A 19612-nucleotide genomic window follows, 5' to 3' on the forward strand; every position below is an offset into this window, starting at 1 on the left:
AGATACACGAACACATACTTCATAAGTGATACATTTATCGAATTAGTATTTATTCCACCCAAGAAATTATCTGAGGTGATTTATTTTTCATTTGTATATAGGAAGATTACCATTTTTGTTTTTCAATTCTTTGATATTTTTGATTGATAATAAAATTCCTTAGGTGGGAGGGTGTTATGGGACAAGCAAGCAGATTCGTGCAAATGTTACCAAACAGGAAGTAATATTAATTAAAATTTTCTGTGAGGGTGATTCAAATGGGTTATATCATGTATAAAGGGTGTGAATCTGTCAGCCAGGGGTCTTAGTAGTGACATAAAAGGGAATGACTCTGATATCCCTAATTTAACAAACGTTTATGGTTAAAGAATTTCCCTTCATCAAGAGTGGAGCAAATGAGAGGCGAGATGGAGAATGAGGGGTGAGACATATACGTGAGGTCGATGATATCAAGGGTCAAATGTTGAGATGATGATGTATCGAAATAAATAAGAAAGGAAACAAAGAGGAAAAAATTGCCGTTGTAGAAGATGAGATGGTTGTTGATGCCGCTATGGTCACCTGCATTGCCATTGCACCAGAATATCACTCTTTTGCAAAGAAATGACAATTCCAATATATTTCAAGAAAAAGGGTTTCCTTAAAGAAAATTTTCTGGCTAATTTAAAGGGAAAGAAAGAACATAGTTAGAAATGAGTAGGGGACCGATGAGGGAGAGTGGAAGAGAGAAAACCTAGGAGAAATGGTGTACTTGAAGAAGACTATGAAAGAAAGTTAGGAGTGAGGTTTTTGAAGAAAATCCAATTATGGTGGGTATATAGAAGAAAAAAGGAAGAAAGAGAGTGGTAGGATAGTCAAGAATGGTGAGTGGTTGAGAGAGAGGACAGAAAAAAGACAGAAAATAGGTAGACGAGAAATATCAAAGAAAGTGGCTGAGTGTGGAGAGAGAAAAAGAAAGCGGAAGAGAGAGAGAGTGAGAGAAAGGAAGTGTTTACACATTTCCCATCAAAACAACACAATGCATGAGCAGTTATGTCCGATAGAAAATCAGGGAATGTGATGCGTTACATACCTAATAATAACCTTTAATAATAAAATGGTTTTAATAATACCAATTTCCCTGTGATTAAGGGCTTAATACACTCTAAATTATGATTTCAAAATAAGGTAAACTATTAAATTAATTAAAAATTTTCCAAATAAGTTGTGGAGATATTTTAATTATAATAATAATAATAGAATCAGTTTTTGTGTCATTAAGAGAAGCAGTCAAGGCTACTTTGGGGACTTAATTCGTTAGTAAATAATCAACTGCTTAGTATGATATAAGAATATCATGATATGAATGAAGAGGTTATCATATAAGATAAATGATACAATGTACGTTCTGATAGAACATCAATCAAAATAATCATTGTCGTAGCATTAAAGGATAACAATGTCATACTAATTCATTATTTTTATTGGTATTTAATAACAATATCATTATGAGGTATCACTTTGATTTGGATAATTGTAGCAGACATCCGAGGGATCAAACACAAATGAATACCATTCATGCTAAAAGTATTATTATGAAAAACGGATTTCAGAATTAAAATTTTATATGGTTTTATTGAGGGGTTATAACTAAACATTTATATATTTTAATTTGATCCCTCATTAAAAATTGCCTTTCTTGATTTCAACTTTGAGAAGTGAATTTGTGATTCAATAATGAAAATATTCACTTGAACAACCAATCATCACCAATAAAGTGATAAATAAGTGGCAAATTTGGACGATAATCAAAGAATAGAAACTTGGAACTCCCTCACGATAATATGCCTCAATTTAAATGTATTGTGAGGTCGTTCCACATGAATTTTAAGAAATTAACCTCTTTTTAGGAAGTTTTATGTGTCAATGCATGGATTTGTGTACAAGAATATAGAACAAAAAAATGAAGAAAACTTTCAGCTAGAGGTTTTTGAATTGTAAGAAAGCTTGAAATATTGGAACAATGTAAATACAGGAAAGAAATGATACATATAATATTCTAGTCTAGATTTAATATATTTTATCATAAAACATTGATGTTGTGTGTTCTAAACTCAGACATAACTTAGATTGTGCTAAAAAACTGAAGGATTGATGCGGACCTCAAACAATTACTCTTCGTGACTTAACCCTGGGCTCAAACTTTCATGTCTCCATCTTTAATGCTAAAGCTCGGTTGACCTTTCTGTATCTCTGCTTTTTGAAAATCATAAACATATCTCTAACTCATTACAAATTTTCTACAAGGTCTGGAAAAGGGGTTCTTGCCATCTGTATCTGAACAAAGAAAAGGGGTTACATTCATATGTATAGAAATAGGGTTGTGAACCAATTCTAATCTGGTCCAATGTTCTCGCCAATGCTCCTCCGTCGCCACCCACAGCCGAGGATATCTAGGGTTTCATCTGCCGCTCCTTCCCTTGCCGACGAAGTACTCCATGCACCATATTTTCTTCTTCTTCCATGTTATTTTTTCACTTTTCTTCTTTGACTTTAACATTGACCAGTCGACACGACTGGACTGGGGCCAAACCGGGACCAGACAAGGCCGAACTTTAGATAAGGTTTAGATCCTTGCTAAGAACCGCGGTCGAACGGGAGCGGCAAACCCTAGTTTCCCACATAGATAAGATAGATTTTGTGATATGTGTACGAATAGGGCTGTTGACAATTACTAATCTGCTCTAGGTTTCTCGCCAAAGCTCCTGTATGGCCACCCACAGCCGAGAATTTCAAGGCTTTCGTCTGCGGCTCCTTACCCTGCCGGCAAAGTACTCCATGCACCATCTTTTCTTCTTATTCGATATTATTTTTTCACTTTTCTTCTTTGACTTTAACATTGACTAGTCAACATGACTGGATCGGGGCCGGACCGGGACCGGACAAGACCAAACTTTGGATAAGGTTTAGGTCCTTGCTAAAAACTATGGACAAACGGGGCCGACAAACCCTAGTTCTAATCCATTTCAAGGTTCTCGCCAACACTTCTCCGTCGCCACCCACAGCCGAGGGTTTCTAGGGTTTCATCTTCCGCTCTTTCCCTTGCTAACAAAGTACTCCATGCACCATCTTATCTTCTTCTTCCATGTTATCTTTTCACTTTTCTTCTTTGACTTTTACATTGACTAGTCGACACGATTGGACTGGGGCCGAACCGGGACCAGATAAGACCGAACTTTAGCTAAGGTTTAGATCCTTGCTAAAAGGGGACTGACAAACCCTAGTTTCCCACATAGATAAGATTAGAGGTTGAGACCCATTTACATGCTTTCTAGACAAGCCCATTATGTAAAATTGGGGAGGGAGGTGAGCAGATCAGTCTAACTGTTCTCCGAAGTCGGATCACCTTCTGGTGAGCTTAGGGTTCTCGCCAACGCTCCTCCGCCGCCACCCACGGCCGAGGATTTCTAGGGTTTCATCTGCCACTGCTTCCCCGACCGGCGAAGTACTCTCTCTATCCCTATCCGTCTTCTTCTTTGTCAAATTTCATATGTTTTCTTCTTTATCATGATCGATAGGGTGACAATGACACTCTCAGATCAGTCGGCCGGTTTGATTTCCGTTTGGCCATCCTCCTGCTGTTGGTTCTGTGAATTTAAGGCAACAATTGCGATGAATTTTCTCCATGATTCTCCTTTACTGATTAATTTTTCGTGTGCATGTTCCAATCGATTGCATGGTTCAACACGTTTGCCGAATTATGGATTATTACAGTCCCCCGATTTTAAAAGTTTTGATTTTTGAACTTTTATTTGTGAAAAATTAAGATTCTTTTGGTGGGTTGTTTTGTGATCATCATCTTGAAGGAAAAATGTGTGTTCTTGGTTTGTATCGTAGAGAATTATTGAATAATTGGATGTCGGCGGGGGCGGGGTTTCTGAGGTTGATGATGGAAGGGGGCAAGGGTGACGGAGATGATCTTATGGATAATGATTATGTGGAGAGAATTCTCATGGAGGCCAACGCCCATGGCCGCGGCGGCGACGACGCCATGGCCTACCTCGAGGCGGCGGCCATGGCGGCCAAGCCGCTCGACCCAATGCCAGTGTCGGCGCCGCAGCCGGAGCCCTTCGTCGGCATGGAATTCGACTCCGACGAAGCTGCCAAGAACTTCTACAACGACTATGCCCGCCGCCTCGGCTTCCCCTTCCGCGTCGGCCGCTCTCGCCGGTCCAAAGGCGTGCTCGAGACCCTCATCATGAAGCGGTTTGTCTGCTCCAAGGAAGGCGTATACCGCAAGAAGCCCTCCGGCGACGGGGTCCGCAAGAGAGAGCGCATCTCCATGAGAGAGGTTTGCTTGATGATTCCACTTCATCTTCTTCCTACGTTCTGCAGGCATGCATGCTTTCAAGAAGCTTTTAGAACTTATTTAGTTCATTCCCCAGATTCTTGGTCTAAAACTGACGGATAAAACACCATTTTTCTAGACTTGTTGGACCCTATTTGTTTGAAATAACAATCTAAAAGCCTGTCAAACATCATTTCATCATGTTTACTAGGCATCATTTTATATTCGAACTGCTTGTTGATCTGTACATCCAACACCTTAAAACAGATATTTAGTAAGCCAACTTATATACCTATTGATTCGACTACTTTACCAAAAGATTTTTGTCTAGCCGAGACATGAACAGAGCAAATATTTTATTTTTATTACAAGGGCGGATGGAAGACGGACATGTATGTATCCATGTGATGAACAAACTGGATAGAGGTGGCGATTGTTTTCAGGGGTGCCGGGCTTTCATGGAGGTGATCAGAGATAAGGAGCGATGGGTGGTGTCCAAGTTGGAGATGGCACACACGCACGTGCTGGGGACCTGTTCCCGGGCCGGGTATCTCCGGGCACGCGGGTTCACCGGGCCGGCGGAGAAGCCCACCATTGTGGCCTCGGATGCGTCTACCCTCCTCCGTCAGACAGCCTTTGGAGATGGTGGTGACGCGCAGGACCTGCTGGACTACTTCCGACGGCGGCAGGCCCAGAACCCCGGCTTCTTTTACGCCCTCCAGGTGGACAATCGCAGCTGTGTCACCAATGCCTTCTGGGCCGATTCCCGTTCCCGTGCCGCCTACGCCGTCTTTGGTGATGCTGTCTCCCTTGACACCTCATACAAGAAGAACAAGTACATGCCGCCACTGGTAACCTTCTCTGGCGTCAACCACCACCTCCAGCCTGTGCTCTTCGGCTGTGCTCTCCTCATTGACGAGACCGAATTCTCCCTCGCATGGCTCTTCCACACCTGGCTCGAGGCCATGGGTGGCCCTCCGCCCCGCTCCCTCACCACCGACCAGAACCGAGCTGTTGCTGCCGCCGCTGCCCGTGCCCTCCCTGCCACCCGCCACCGCTTCTGCAAGTGGCCCATCCTCAGCCGCACCAAGCAGAAGCTTGCCCATGCCTATGCCGCCCACCCTGCCCTCCGTGCAGAGTTTGAAGCTTGTGTGCTCGGTGCCGAGACTGTCCGTGCCTTCGAGTCCTCCTGGCTCGACATCCTCCACCGCTATGACCTCACCAAAAACTCCTGGCTGCAGGCCCTTTTCAGCATCCGTCAACGTTGGGTCCCGCTCTACCTACGTGACACCTTCTTCGGTGAGCTCACCCCTGCACAGAAGCTTGAGACAGTCAACGACCTCTACAAGCGCCACTTCAACGCCAAGACCTCACTCCGGGTGCTGCTGGCGCAGTTTGACCTGGCCATGGCCGCGCGACACGACCGTGAGGCGGCAGCGGATCTTGACACGGCCCGGCGACGACCCCCACTGAAGACAGCATCCCCAATTGAGAAACAGGCAGCAGAGGTCTACACTGCCGCCGTATTTGCCCACTTCCAGAGTGAGTTTGTGGAGTCGCTGGGCTACACTGCTTACAAGATTAACAAGGACGGTGGTAGCGGCGGCAAGTACAGTGTGGCGCGGGATGAAGAGGGTTCAGGGGACAGCTTCGTGGTGACACTTGAGCTAGGACGGCGGACGGCGAGCTGCAGCTGTGGCAAGTTTGAGTTTGCCGGTGTGGTGTGCAGGCACATTCTCGCCGTCCTACTGATGGTAGACGTCAGGGAGCTGCCAGAAGAGTGCTTTCTGACACGTTGGACAAGGAATGCCAAGGTGGCCGCAGCAGTGATGGGCAGGGCAGCGGGGATAGCGGAGGACTCGGTGGCGGCAAGGTACGATGATCTGTGCCGGGAGGCGGTGAGGGTGGCAGAGAAGGGAGCAGCATCAGGGGAGTTGCACAGGTTGGTGAGGGCGGCGCTGGACAGGGCCATGGCAGAGATTACAGCTGCCGCTCGCCGTGATGCCACCATCAACATCAACGAGGAGGTTGCTGCGGGCCATGATGAGGCGGAGCCGCCAGATCCCCAACGAAAGGTGCTGCCTTCCTCATCTTCGTTCATCTTTGACTCCATGATTGATGCATTGCCTTTCCAGGTAACCAACCTACTGGGCCAGCTCCTGGGCTCGACCTGGTCCCCAATGTGAGCGGCCCTCTCGCAGAGGAAGAAGATGATGATGATAATGATGACGAGGGAAGACTAAGAAGAGTATGATGCTGTTTTCAAGCAGGCCCTTCTTCCTGACAATCATCATCCGGCTTGTGCTGTCGTAGCGTGGGCCCCGGATCTTAATGGCACACATGTCAGCGAGCTGGCCGACGTGGGACCCACATCTGTATAGCGCACAAGTGAAGACCACACCCCTTCTGCAGCTGGAATGCGTCTTGATCTTCTCTGTCTTTCTCCTCGGGCAGGTCGGAGAGGTATTTCACTGACTGGTAAGCACCGATGATTCCATTGTTTGTGGTCCAATTGAGCAGTTTTGAGGAGAGTAATAATGGTTATCTTGAAATGTTTTCTCAGTCCAACCTATAATGTTTTCTTTGATCTGAGTCATGGATCTGATTTCAGTCCCTCAGGGGAACTCAGTTTTCTCATGCATCGGATGTGAGTTTTCCCAACTGTAGACAATGGATATCTAGTGCAAGATTGGTCGTTTGATTAAAGTAATTATTAAGCTATTTTTCTCTTTCTGAATGAGCTCACTTTTTCCCTCTTCCATGGTACAGATCTCTTTATAGTGACTGTGATATGAACCTTCCTAAAGTATACAAAAGAAGAAATAAATCTGTATTGAAAAGTGGCAGTTATGACAGTTATAATGGCCTTCCATCATTAGGATCTGTTGGAGCACGAATTCAGCATAACAACCTAACTGAAGCATCTGAAGAAGCACAACCAACAGTGGCATCCTTTCATGAAGAATCCAGAGGTGGCATCCAACAGACACCACCTTTGGATATGTTCCAAGAAGACAACTGAAGACATAACTGTTTAAAGTAGGATAGTATAAATAGGTGTACTTATGTATGTATGGAAGGGAAGAATCCTCACTAGAAGAAGTGGGGAGGTTTTCCTTAGGCTCTTAAGTCAACCTTAAGAGATTGGAAGGTGTGGGTTGTCCTGTAAGATAACTTGTAACCAAGGAGACTGTATCAGACTGACATTCACGTCGATCCAGGAGTCAAACTGTGATATCAAAGGTGCACCTCCTGCAATTTTATCTTTACATGATAAGTGGAACACAATTTATTGAAATGGTTATAAATTTTTTCATTTAGTATTTATTTATCTACTGAAAATTTATTTTAAAAAATAGCTATCTAATTAGTTTCTAGTTGTACATGATTTGTTTGAGTCCGAACTCTAACATACATTCTTTAATGATGAGGAGCATTCTCGAAATATTTTAATTAGAAACAACTCAGACTCAAAACTAGTAACGAAAATTGAGAACCACCTGGTTGTAGGTGCCATTTTGTTGATCAAAGTTGAAAGATATTACTTGGGTTTTTCTTTCATATATTTTAATTAGATTGAACAATGTTTGTCTGGTTTCACAAAGAAGAACAAGTATGAACGTAGGCTGTTCATATTGTTCAAGATCTGTTGGTTCCTGACCAAGTTAGACTCTGGTCTTGTTCACTATGTCCTCAGTCTTATATCTAGTTTATTTTAATATTGTCTTTCTCAATATAATTTTCCTTTGAATCTCCTCTAATATTTTTAGTTACATAATTTTGACCTCAGTCTTTTATCTAGTTTATTTTAATATTGTCTTTCTCTATAACATGTGTTGTTTATAAAGAAATTAGTTTTTATGTATTGGTTATATTTTTGACTGAATCATCAATTCCTAGTATGATACAGATTGATGATTCCTGAAAGCAAAAAATTTAGAGTAAGTGAGTTGATTAAAACATTTTATTTTTTTCCAATTTTATATCATCCAAATGTTAATGCCAAAGTCTCGGCATTAAACTCAGTATCTCAAAGCAGTATTTTTAAAGCTATTTATGATGAAATAATTAATCTGTTGTCCCAGAGCTTGTACTTTGACTATCATTTTTATTTCTTGAGAAAATTATAATTTCCTTACTTTTTTTCCCTTCAAAAATAAATATTCGCCCAGATCTTTTTAAGGAAACTTGGATTTGACCGTAACTCACAAACTATTTTAAAAAACATGACTTGGGATCACATATGAATTTGCGACTCTTTCAAAACCAAAATTCCAAGTCAGGAGGACACGAACTCATGGGGCTCCATATCATATGTATATGCCTAAAGGGTTGCAATCTAGTTGGATATGTAAAGGCGATATTGATATTAATTGATTTGTTTACAAACTGATTTATCTCTCTTTGTGGTACTTTATTTCTCCATGTCACAATAATTTTAATGTATATTTTTATGTCACATACAATGGCACAATATATACCTACCTATTTCAATTATCAAAATTATGTTCCACATACCATTAATTTCATAAAATTTGTGTCTTATTCCTTTTGGCCCAAGTGCATCCAGTTGAAATTTTAGAATTTTATGATATACCCACGTATGACTTATTTTTTAGAGTCCACCAGTTATTTTATTTGATACCATGGTGGTTAATGCGTAGAACTTTCAATTGTCTCACTGTTGAGGTTGTGGTTGAGATAGTATCTTATTAGCCAAACCATTTTATCTATAGATCAATCATATCCTTAATCAAGGCATCCTACAAAGGGACTTTTGTTGTCCTTTGGACCTACTCAATGAAGGAATTTCCAAAAATCAATGTGTGCGGAGATAAAGCTATATGAACATGCTACAAATTACTATCATCTCAATGAACACCACAATTCATATCTTAAATAGTAGCATACTTTTGTAAATTGTTTAATGGGTCCTACTAAGCACACAGAGGCTCTAAGTCATTAATCAAACCTAGTTGCTTACCCCAGAACATTGTCCTAGTGCATCTCTGTCATCCTTTTTTTGAGCGGATTTGATGAAAACTACTCTCAACTATTTTTTAACTGTTTATTTATAATTTACGTATGGATATTTTTAATTTTAGCTCATATGAAACAAAATATTCGTTGTTTTAATTTATCATTAACTCTACTTCAATTTGATCCTATATTTTGGAAAATGTCACCCACCTTTTTATGATCTTCTTGTGTCATATTTTTGCGTAAATCAAAGTTTAAAATGCCCAAAGTTCCTTGTTTTTATAGATGCAAAATTTTACTCTAACATAGTTTTTAAATGAAAAAAATAACCAAACACTTACTCATGAGGAGCTCATATGATGCTTACTTAGAAAGCTACGAAATTCACATAGGTTGTGGCTGGGGCCCATATGTTGGATAAATGGAAGCAATACTATACGTTTATTGCAGGTTTTGTCTTGCCTGTAATCCTGTCCTTGATATTCCTTTTCTAAAAGCCTCTCTTACATTTTCCCTACATATAGTTTCACAATTCTAGCCCACTAGCTTTGGAAGTGGGAAAAAAAACACAATTATTTGGTTTCCAATGCCAAGGTTTGACAAAAGGTCTAAAAACTCTGATCAACCTACCAAATTTCCATAGAGAAGGATATGAAGTCCTCAAAGCCTTAATAATCCGAGGGAGAATTCCTCTTTAATGTGGTTCACCTTGGCCAATCTCTTTGTGCTTTTGAATTTTTTTGGTCTTTTATAAAGTGTCTTGTCCTTTCTCATTCTTTCAAAATTTCTTTTTTAAAAAATAAACATCAAAGTGGATATAAATGTTGGCACAAAACTATTCCCTAAAAATGCATGCTACATTTTAAAAATATTTCTAAAGAGGTGACGAATTTCTTCTTCAGTAAATTAGCTTAGAAAGTCATCTAATTTCTCCACTATTTCTCTATTTGTTTCATTTTTGATACTGATGTATAATTGTTACAGCATTACTACACAACACGTAGGCCCAATGTGCTGCATATTTTTTAAGGCTATTCTAGTCATTGTTAAGCGACTGTTGTACTCCATCGTGTATATACTATGTGTAGAAGATATATAAAAATGAGCAAAACCTTTTATTATTTTCTTTTCACTCTGTTACTGCATCTTCCCAATCACAAGTTTCCCTCTCATTGTATCATAGAAAAAGGAAGATTTTTTGCATGGTGATTTAACCCTAACAACTGAAGTCATTGTGTGCGGTGGTTTGTGATCTTCCTGGGTGCGGTGTTTTGCTCCCAACGGTCTGCCATTCCAGCCCTAAAAATTTTTATGTCGTTCTCCTTCTTTTCTGTTGCATGAGAAAATAAAAGTTATGTTCTGCTACAGAAGTTTTTGCTTCTAAGTAACAGCAATTTTGAATTCACAATTAACAACAGAAAAGCAACTCCTTCTCCAGAATGTGCTTCTGCAAGAAGATGGAAAACATTGGCCGTTTCTAGACGGTTGATCCTTACGCGTGTCACCTAGTGAATCCTGCATGTTGGTTCTAGATCCTCTACTATTTGGCAGAAGATTCTCCAACTTACCAGGGAATCCTACTCATATCTCATACCTGGTTGTTTGCCAGGCAGTACCAACTACCTCCACATGCCTGGTTCTCAATGCTGAAAGATGAATTTTAGATTTCTGACCTTATAGATCGATATATGACTATGCTCCAAGAAAATCACACGACATTCAATTACAAAAATGAACTTTGGGCCTTGTGGAAGGAAATTGATTTTTATCATTCACCTACAGCCAATTTGTGGATAGACAATATGTTTTAAGTGATCTGGTGTACCAGTATCTAAAGGGACTATTATTCGAATTCGAAGCCGCTAGAGCTCAACTATTTACATGTGAGCATAAATTGAATTTCGAAGATACATTAAACCAGATTCACAAAGAAGTAAATCATCTGATCCCTCCTAAAATTTATATACTTTCAAATTTTGGGTTGTATGGTTAATTGACCACATCATATTTATCAGGCCATCAGATCCCGTGCACGAACTATATCAAAAGGATCCAAGAAGATACAACCTAAGGGGCCACGTGGAGATGACAAAGACCAGTTATGGTGCAGCCATTCTTGACGACATTCCCATATGAAAGACGCCTATGGGAAACTCCATGAACACCCTGCATGGGCAGATAAATTTCATTGCAAAAGTAGAAATATGATTACTACAAAAGAAATGGACCCTAAGCAATAGGTGGACAACAAAATTGAGCTCTCAATATTGTTAGACAATTTGTACCTCCTAAGGGATCAACTAAAGGCCACTGAAATTATCAGGTCCACATCACTTGTTCACTCAGGTATCTTTTTATGTTTTTCCATCGCAAAAAATTGCCTTACTTATCTACAACATGGATATTAGATTTTGGTGCTACTGGCCAGATGCCCACTTGACATCCACATTTAAACAATATGAAATATGTCATTGATGGATATTATGTGGTCCTCAAGCCAAATCACACCACCATATTTTGTTTAAGTTCATTGAATAAAATTTTTATTCTAGTGTGATGTTCATGATGAGATCGTGCAATGAATACATGCAACGACCTAGTGAATTATGATGAGATCCTTAATCCAATGCTTGCTAGTTTTTAAACATGTATTCTAAATATTCCTATTCGATGGATAGTCATGATGGACATAAAAAATTATTTGAATAAAATAGTGCTAATTGATCCTACTTTTATGATAATTTTAGTTGATCCTATGGCTATTAGTTATCGACACTAAGGACAAATAGTGGATGCTTTTTGGAGAGCGCGTTCGCTGAATAGATCCAAAGAATTCCTGAATGGTATTATACCTGAACATCAATCAGGTTGATTCATGTCACAGTTATATAAGTGGTCCATTGACCTGAGACATTGATAATCTCAATTTTAGGGTTAAAATTTTTTGTTGGTGATTGAAATTATTCAATATAAATATAATTAACCGTACTTAAAAATACTTAGTTAGTGATGAGTAGGGATCGTCTCCGCATGGAACGATGATTAAGGAACTACTCTCTCATACTAGTGATGATTAACGAGAGGATTGATGAAAAAAAGATTTGAGGACGTGAGCTAGTGATATAAAAGTGTTATAAGTTAATTTAACTTAAAGAAAAAGTAAGTGCACGTGACGAACATGATGATGGACGATGGTATGAATAACGATAGTGATTAGATTTGGAGTGGTATGGTGGCAGGGATGGGGAGAAGAGACAATGGGGACGTAAGTGAAATGATAAATGAAAAATTGATAAAAAATCCTAATTATGATAATGATGATGTCGGGAGAGAAAGAACGTAAGGCAAAGACACTTACCTTAGATCCTTACGTTCTGCTAGGATCATGGTAATTTGTGAGTGCCGGTAAGCTCCCCCTCTTCTCTTATGCTTCTTCCTACATACCCAAGACACCAGAAACACACTTGATGGATCTCAAAACTCACTATCTTTCAATCAGCCCACACAAGTAGGAAGCAAGTTCAAGATCAATTTTACAATGATCCATGCCTCTATTTATAGATTAGAGGGTATGGATAAAAAGATGCGGGAAAGATGAAGCAACACTGAAATTTTCAGTTCAATCAGATTTGTAGATCAAAAGTTATGGTTGTTTGAAGTTCAAGAAATCCTAGCCCTTGAAATTTTCTCTCTCCTCATCATCGTCGTCATTTTTCGTGCACACTGAGAAGTCAATGCACTTTGGATTCCTCACCGCTTGATCTTCCGTGCACGCTTTTCATATCATGAGTGTCGTCTATCATTTTCAACGCCATGTGCGCCTAGAAAGAAGAGAAAAGGACAGAAGGAAGATAAATAAGAGAGAGAGAGTGGTCGAGCTGACGTGGCAGCGCGTTAGCACGCGCCACGTCAGGTGTGCTAAATTTTTTTTTATATGTGTGAATGCGTGTGTGCCATGTCGCCGTCGTTAGGGTTAGAGGAGAGAGAGGAAAAAGCATTTTTTGTCCTTTTCTTTCTCGGTCTTTGCAGCATTTACCATGAAAAAGGGCATCTTTTTTTGGTTCATCCACGTCACCTTGAGCAGAAAACATAGAAAAAAAACCTTTTTGTTAGCATTGATTGCAATCGTTGCTTCGCGAATCATGAGGCGATGATTCTGTGCTGAAATGATTGGCTGACGCCAATCATTAACTCCGTTAAGGATTGGCTGTCGCCAATCATCAAAATAACCTCTAGTTATTTTAATATAAATATTTTAAAATAAAATGGCTTAAAATAAATATAAAATATTAAAAATGCTTATTAATTAAAATAAAGCCCAGAAAATACATATAAATATATATTTTGACTCAAAAAAGCATATCTTTCCAAATTTAATGTCTAAAATTTTAAAAAAAACATATTATGTTTCAAAAAGTATATTATTTTAGGATATATAGTTTAAAAAATCCCTTAAAAATGCAAAAATTATAATTTCATTCTAAAAATAGATTTAATCATTTTGAGCTTGATAACATGCACTTATGTGTAATTTAATGCAGATAAAAATGTAAATAAAATCATAGAAGTTACTGAAAATGCATGTTATCAGACACCAAGAAGATCTCGTAGATGGACAACTACATTTTGACTATGAGTTACGAGCCTCTAATCATGGGATTCTAACAGGTCATAGCTTCGATGTAGTAAGAAGCTCATGGAGATGATTGAGTGATCAAGATGAGATCATCCTGTTGGGTTCTAAAGGCCTTGACATAGATAAAAAAATCGAAACATTCTATAGGGGAAGACTTAAACCGAATCGTAATGGCATCGATAAAACATGAAACAAGGAACATTTACAGGAATCACATCTGTGATTTCTTGGATCCCAGAGCAAGACGAGTTGAGCTGCTCAAGTGTGCAGCCTCTAGACGTATCCATGCAGTCCTTAGCACATTGTATCTACTCCTCGTTGACAAGTGTCGTTCAATTTCTACCGCCGTCGTTATACCATCTCGATTGCATCGGGAGTGGATAGGATTCATGGGGAGAAGGGAGAAGAAGGGGAAGGCCCCTGAACAATCCTGGCACAGGTTAATTTTTTTTAGGGCCTTCCCCTATTTTTACTAGGTGCGTATTTTTCATAAACCCCCAAAACTTAAGTATATCTTCCAACATCCAAAAGTCCATTTGTATGTGGCCCTCTTGGCCCATGTATTAGTCTAGTTAATGACTCTAGTCGCCCAATAACCTTTATTAGCCTTCCAAATTAATTATCTATATCAACATATATATTAATTAAACTTGTATCAATTTACCTATGCCTGGATTATAAAAACGTTGTAAATCGCCGGAGATGGCATCTTTTGCCACCAAACTCAAACACGCCTTCTGGAATAAAATTACGGAGGGACAGATCTTCCTTCTTTTTCACTTTATTTTGATACTTTCAGTCGACGGCACTGACAGTGACGCAACCTGAAGGGAGAACGCGAAGAGAGTGATAGAAGAAGAGAGAATTAATAAGATTTACCAAGAGGGTATACTTCGACCGAGAACGGAGTCTGAAGCCAACATCGACTCCAAGATGGCAAGGAAGTCCTGATTCTCAATCTTCTTCTCATTTTTCTCGGGTCTCTCGGTCAACGATAGTGACAGAGCCGTGATCTGAAGGGAGATTAGTGAGGGAGAAGAGTGGAAGAGGGAGAAGGATCAAGAAAAGCTTACCTGAAAATCAATTTCATTCTTTATGAAAAATATATATAAACCCATTTCTTCGAGGCATTTTATCAAACAACTTATGTGCATGATTTGACTATCAGTTTCTCCTATAATTTGACTCCGAAAAATTCTACAAGAAATTTCTAAAACCACTTATCAACCTCTAACACCTCTATATGTAATTATAAGTCTAAACAAAATATATAGGGATAATTTTTTTCACACACACACACATATACACACACACTCCTTAGAATTATGATTAAAGTAAATTCCCTCTCTATATTCCCTAACTCATTAGTTAATTCTACATCGAAGAGCCAATCCTTGAGGAGACGACCTTATTCACAACTATACAACTCTGAGTAAGTTTACAAATTAATTTTTTTTATTTGATTGAAGCGAAAATAATAACAACGAAAAAATTTAACACCCCATTTTTGCTTCGTCATGCTTGATAAACCATAAACAAAGGTTAGTTTATGTTGGTTAAGGTTTTGATTTATATAACGATATTTATAGTTTCTCTTTTGAGTAAAAAAATAGGTAAGGGTTAAATCCAGATGGAGCAAATACTGAGTAAGTGAAATTTTAATTTTACAATACTTTGAATGACATATAAATAAATAATTAAATATAATATATTAATTTTTAAAAAATAATGTATACTAGAAAAAACTAATTCAAAAATATTTATGATAATAAATGAATTTTCCAAATTAACCTAATTTATTCATACTTTGTAAATAATTTTAACAATTTTATGGAATTTCTTAATGAAAAATATTCATTAAATTTAATTGTGTCTCCTTGTTTGGTAGGTAGGTAGCACTAGGCTGCAGGAATATGAGTGAGTGGATAGAGAGAAATATAATTTTACCATTACATATTGCAGTGGAGATAGTTGCGGAAAAAGGATAGCAAGGGGTAGAGAGAGGCAAGTTATGCAAATTTTAACATTGCTGGTGGCCGTAGAGATAGGGGTAGATACATGCTGACATGTTGCAGAATTATATATGGAGTGTTTGATGGCAAAAATCCAAGCTATGGGCGATGATAACTGAGGAAAAAAGACGAGGACATGAGTTTGAAAAAGACTAATACCACACTAACTTGAGGGGGAGTTGTGGTATTAAGGGGGTGTTGGAGTATCCAACTTATCAACTTAATTAATTTTTAGAATACATCAAAAAGGGGGAGATTGTTAGGAAAAGGATTTTGATGATTTAATATAATAGATATTAAATGAAATTAATTAAGTAGTTGAATATAGTAGTAATATATAGACATTTATTAGATAAATATGTGATGGAGTATATTAGGGATAATAAGTTTATAATTAAGGTAGAAGCCCAATAAGACAAGGAAAATTGGGCCCAATAACAGTTGGAGGCTATAAATATCCAATGTAGCCTTCTTCTAAGGTATTCCTTTGGTGCTCATTCTCTCTCTTCTCTTGAAAAATCGTGATCTCTCTCTCCCTCTCTCAACTGAAAGTTCTTGAAACTTCTGGCTGGTGGTGAGGAAATTCAAGACTGGTGGACGTCATCATCTGCATGTTTGTGATTACTGATTCTTCAAGAAAATCCTGGTTAGATTGTTCCATATCTTGTTGAAGGTTCTTGATACCAATTTCTTGATTTCTTGAAATCAAGATACCGATTTCTTGATTTCTGTTGAAATTAATTTGAAGGTTCTTGAAATTCATTGACTTTCGTAAGTTAGAATCTAAAATCGAAATTTAAACATTCATAATTTGAAAAAACTGATTTTGATCTTGGATTTCTTGATTTCTGTTGAAATTAATTTGAGGGCTCTTGAAATTCATTGACTTTTGTAAGTTAGAATCTAAAATCGAAATATGAACATTCATAATTTGAAAAACTGAGTTTGATCTTGGATTTCTGAAATCTAAATAACAAGTTGTTTTCGGTTTCTTGATTATGCGAAATCAAACATAAAATCTAATTGAAATCTTGATTGATAAAGATTAAAGATTAAATCGCTTTTTACTACATTGTTAATTGATATAAAATTCAATTCGATTTTGATGTTTGCAATTATTTGAAATCATATAACCAACTTTCTTGGACTTCTTGATTATTGAATATATTGACAGCTTTAAATCTATTTGAATTCTTTGATTAATTCAAATTAGTTTTGAATTCGATTTCAAAATATTGGAATATTTTAGGCGCCCTAACTCTAATTGCTTTTAAGTAACATTCTTGAAATTCAGTTTTCTTTAGATATAAGAAATTCAATTCGAAAATTATTCATTCATCTTGTAAACTAGAATTTGAATTTTAGATTGGATGAAATTTAAATAACTATCTAAATCGATTTCTTGAATGCATTAACTCGCAAATTCAAATACATTTGATATCTCCCATATATATATATATTGGATCATAATTGATATACCTATTGGATTTGAATTGATATATCTTTGTTATAACTGATCAGATTTGATACAAGTGTTTGATTTAAATTGATATCATCTAACTACATTGGATCAGAATTGATATAAGTGTTTGATTTAAATTGATATCATCTAACTACATTGGATCAGAATTGATATAACTATTTTATTTTAATTGATATTTGTTAAATCACATTTAACTTGAGTTAAGACAATTGATCTTTAATATTGATTGATCTGATTGTCTACTTTGAATATTTCTGATATTAGTAAACATCAATTGATCTCATTGGACTATCTTATTACAATTGAGCAGAATTATTATCAGTTGATATAAGTTTAGATTTTGATTGCATTTGATCATATCCATTGGTAGTTGGCATCAGTTGACATTTGATACACGATTTGTGACTTGAAAGTGGAAAAACAGAATTTAGGAGAAAACTAGGGTTAGGAGAAAAGTTGACTTAAGGTCAACAAAGATATTGTCATTATATTGCTTTTCAGGGAAGTGCACTAACATGAGAAAGATCACATTCACTTGAACACGGGATGGTGGCCTGAGACGTGAGGACTTCGTCAACACAGAGTGGACTGAGGAGAGGCTGAGAACGTTGCTGGAAGCTGAGAAGGCACTCAATTGAGGTCGAGGAAGACATCGGCACCGAGCAAGTGTTTTTAGTGTGTGATTACTTGAGATCAGTGCGAGCGATTGTACATCGCGAACAGTTTTTCTCACTTTGCATTTGCCAAAGTGATTAGTGGAGTCAGGGCGACTCCTCGGGTGAGGCGCGGCTGCAGTAAGGGCACATTAGTGCCCCGAAGAAGGGTAAAAATTTATTGTCCCTTGAGTGAAGTAAGAGAGAGTTAAACAAGAAATCTATATAAATAAAAGAAGTAGAACTAATGCACCCCCTCTTAGTTCAACACGTGTGACCCTCTAGGCCCATGTATCAGTCTAGTTAACAACTCCAACGGCCCAATAACCTTTATTGGCCTTCCAAACTAATTAACTATATCATCATATAGATTAATTAACTTCGGATTGATTTAACCCAATCGATAGGTCGAGACTCCGACACGTGGGGTGCCAAGCTACACCTCGTGTCCTAGAAGATACAAAGGATTGTGTATCGACTCGCTCATAGAACCTGTTCATCATCGGTTACCGTGTATGTATAATCCCTCATCCACTTGACGCTCCTTGGACGACTTAGGGTATGGTCAACTGTCAAACCCTAATTGGTCATTCGAGTTAGTACTGATGCATTCGGAAATCATCGAAGAACTCTTCTTCGATATTTCACTGCCTTGGCCAAGGACTTCGTTGCATCGTCTTCCTTGAGTTGTCACCTCTTATATCGAGGGTGGACGATCCCATCTTGACCATTCAATCGTCTTTGTGTACTTCTTGATGCACCCGAACTAAGACCGTTTAGAATCCCATGATTAGAGACTCGTTGGCCATAGCCAAAGTACAATCGTCCGTCCACAAGACGTCTTTGGTGTCTCAGGTCTAAGGACCACTTACACAACCATGACGTGAATCAACCTGATTGATAGTTCAGTATAATACCATCCAGGGATTCGTACGGATCAATTCAGTGAACTCTTTCCACTAAAGAGCGCCCACTATCTATCCTCAGTGTCGCCACACTAATGGCTACGGGACCGGCCATACTCATCATATGAGTGAGGCTAGATAGTGCTATTCTATCCGGATACTTCGATGTCCTTCTCGCGTATCCTTCGAATAGGAATGTTTAGAACACGTGCTTAAAGACTAGTGATCTCTGCATTACGATCTCATCATAATTCACTAAGTCCGATCATGTATTCATGGACTTCATTATATGCATCACACGTGCAGTATAATGAATATGTTATATTAATGAATATGGAACGAGATGTAGAATGTGTGATTGGCTTGCTGGCCACATATATTTCCATCAATTAGGCCACTACGACCATTAACTAGAATGATTTGTGGACCTAGAGGGTCATTCACATAAGATCATTTGACATTGGTGAATATATTTTACTTAAATAGATTTTTTGGGAAAAAAATTTAAATTAGATATAAATAGGGATGGGGCACTCATTTCAAGCACCCAGACCAGCCAGAATTGAGAGCCCCCTCTTTTCTCTGCTCTGCTCTCTTCTTTACTCAATGAAGGAAT

General features: G+C 38.4%; 1 protein-coding gene across 5 annotated transcripts; it reads left to right on the forward strand.

Moving 5' to 3' along the window:
• Nucleotides 1-3296: 3296 nt before the first annotated feature.
• Nucleotides 3297-7652, forward strand: LOC144711739 (protein FAR1-RELATED SEQUENCE 9-like). 5 transcript variants are annotated; one of them, XR_013583647.1, is made up of 5 exons: nt 3297-3484; nt 3877-4330; nt 4771-6402; nt 6463-6805; nt 7097-7652. XR_013583647.1 is itself a non-coding variant. In XM_078585759.1 (4 exons), the coding sequence occupies exons 2-4, from the start codon at nt 3896-3898 to the stop codon at nt 6511-6513; spliced, it is 2118 nt and encodes a 705-aa protein (XP_078441885.1). In that variant the 5' UTR covers nt 3297-3484; nt 3877-3895; the 3' UTR covers nt 6514-7037. The 5 variants fall into 5 exon arrangements, 1 of the variants encoding a protein (XP_078441885.1); XR_013583648.1 differs by having other exon boundaries at nt 7207-7652; XR_013583649.1 differs by having other exon boundaries at nt 6463-6790.
• Nucleotides 7653-19612: the final 11960 nt, after the last annotated feature.

This window comes from Wolffia australiana, chromosome 14 (assembly GCF_029677425.1).
Source record: "Wolffia australiana isolate 7733 chromosome 14, ASM2967742v1".
Taxonomy (NCBI): Eukaryota; Viridiplantae; Streptophyta; class Magnoliopsida; order Alismatales; family Araceae; genus Wolffia; species Wolffia australiana.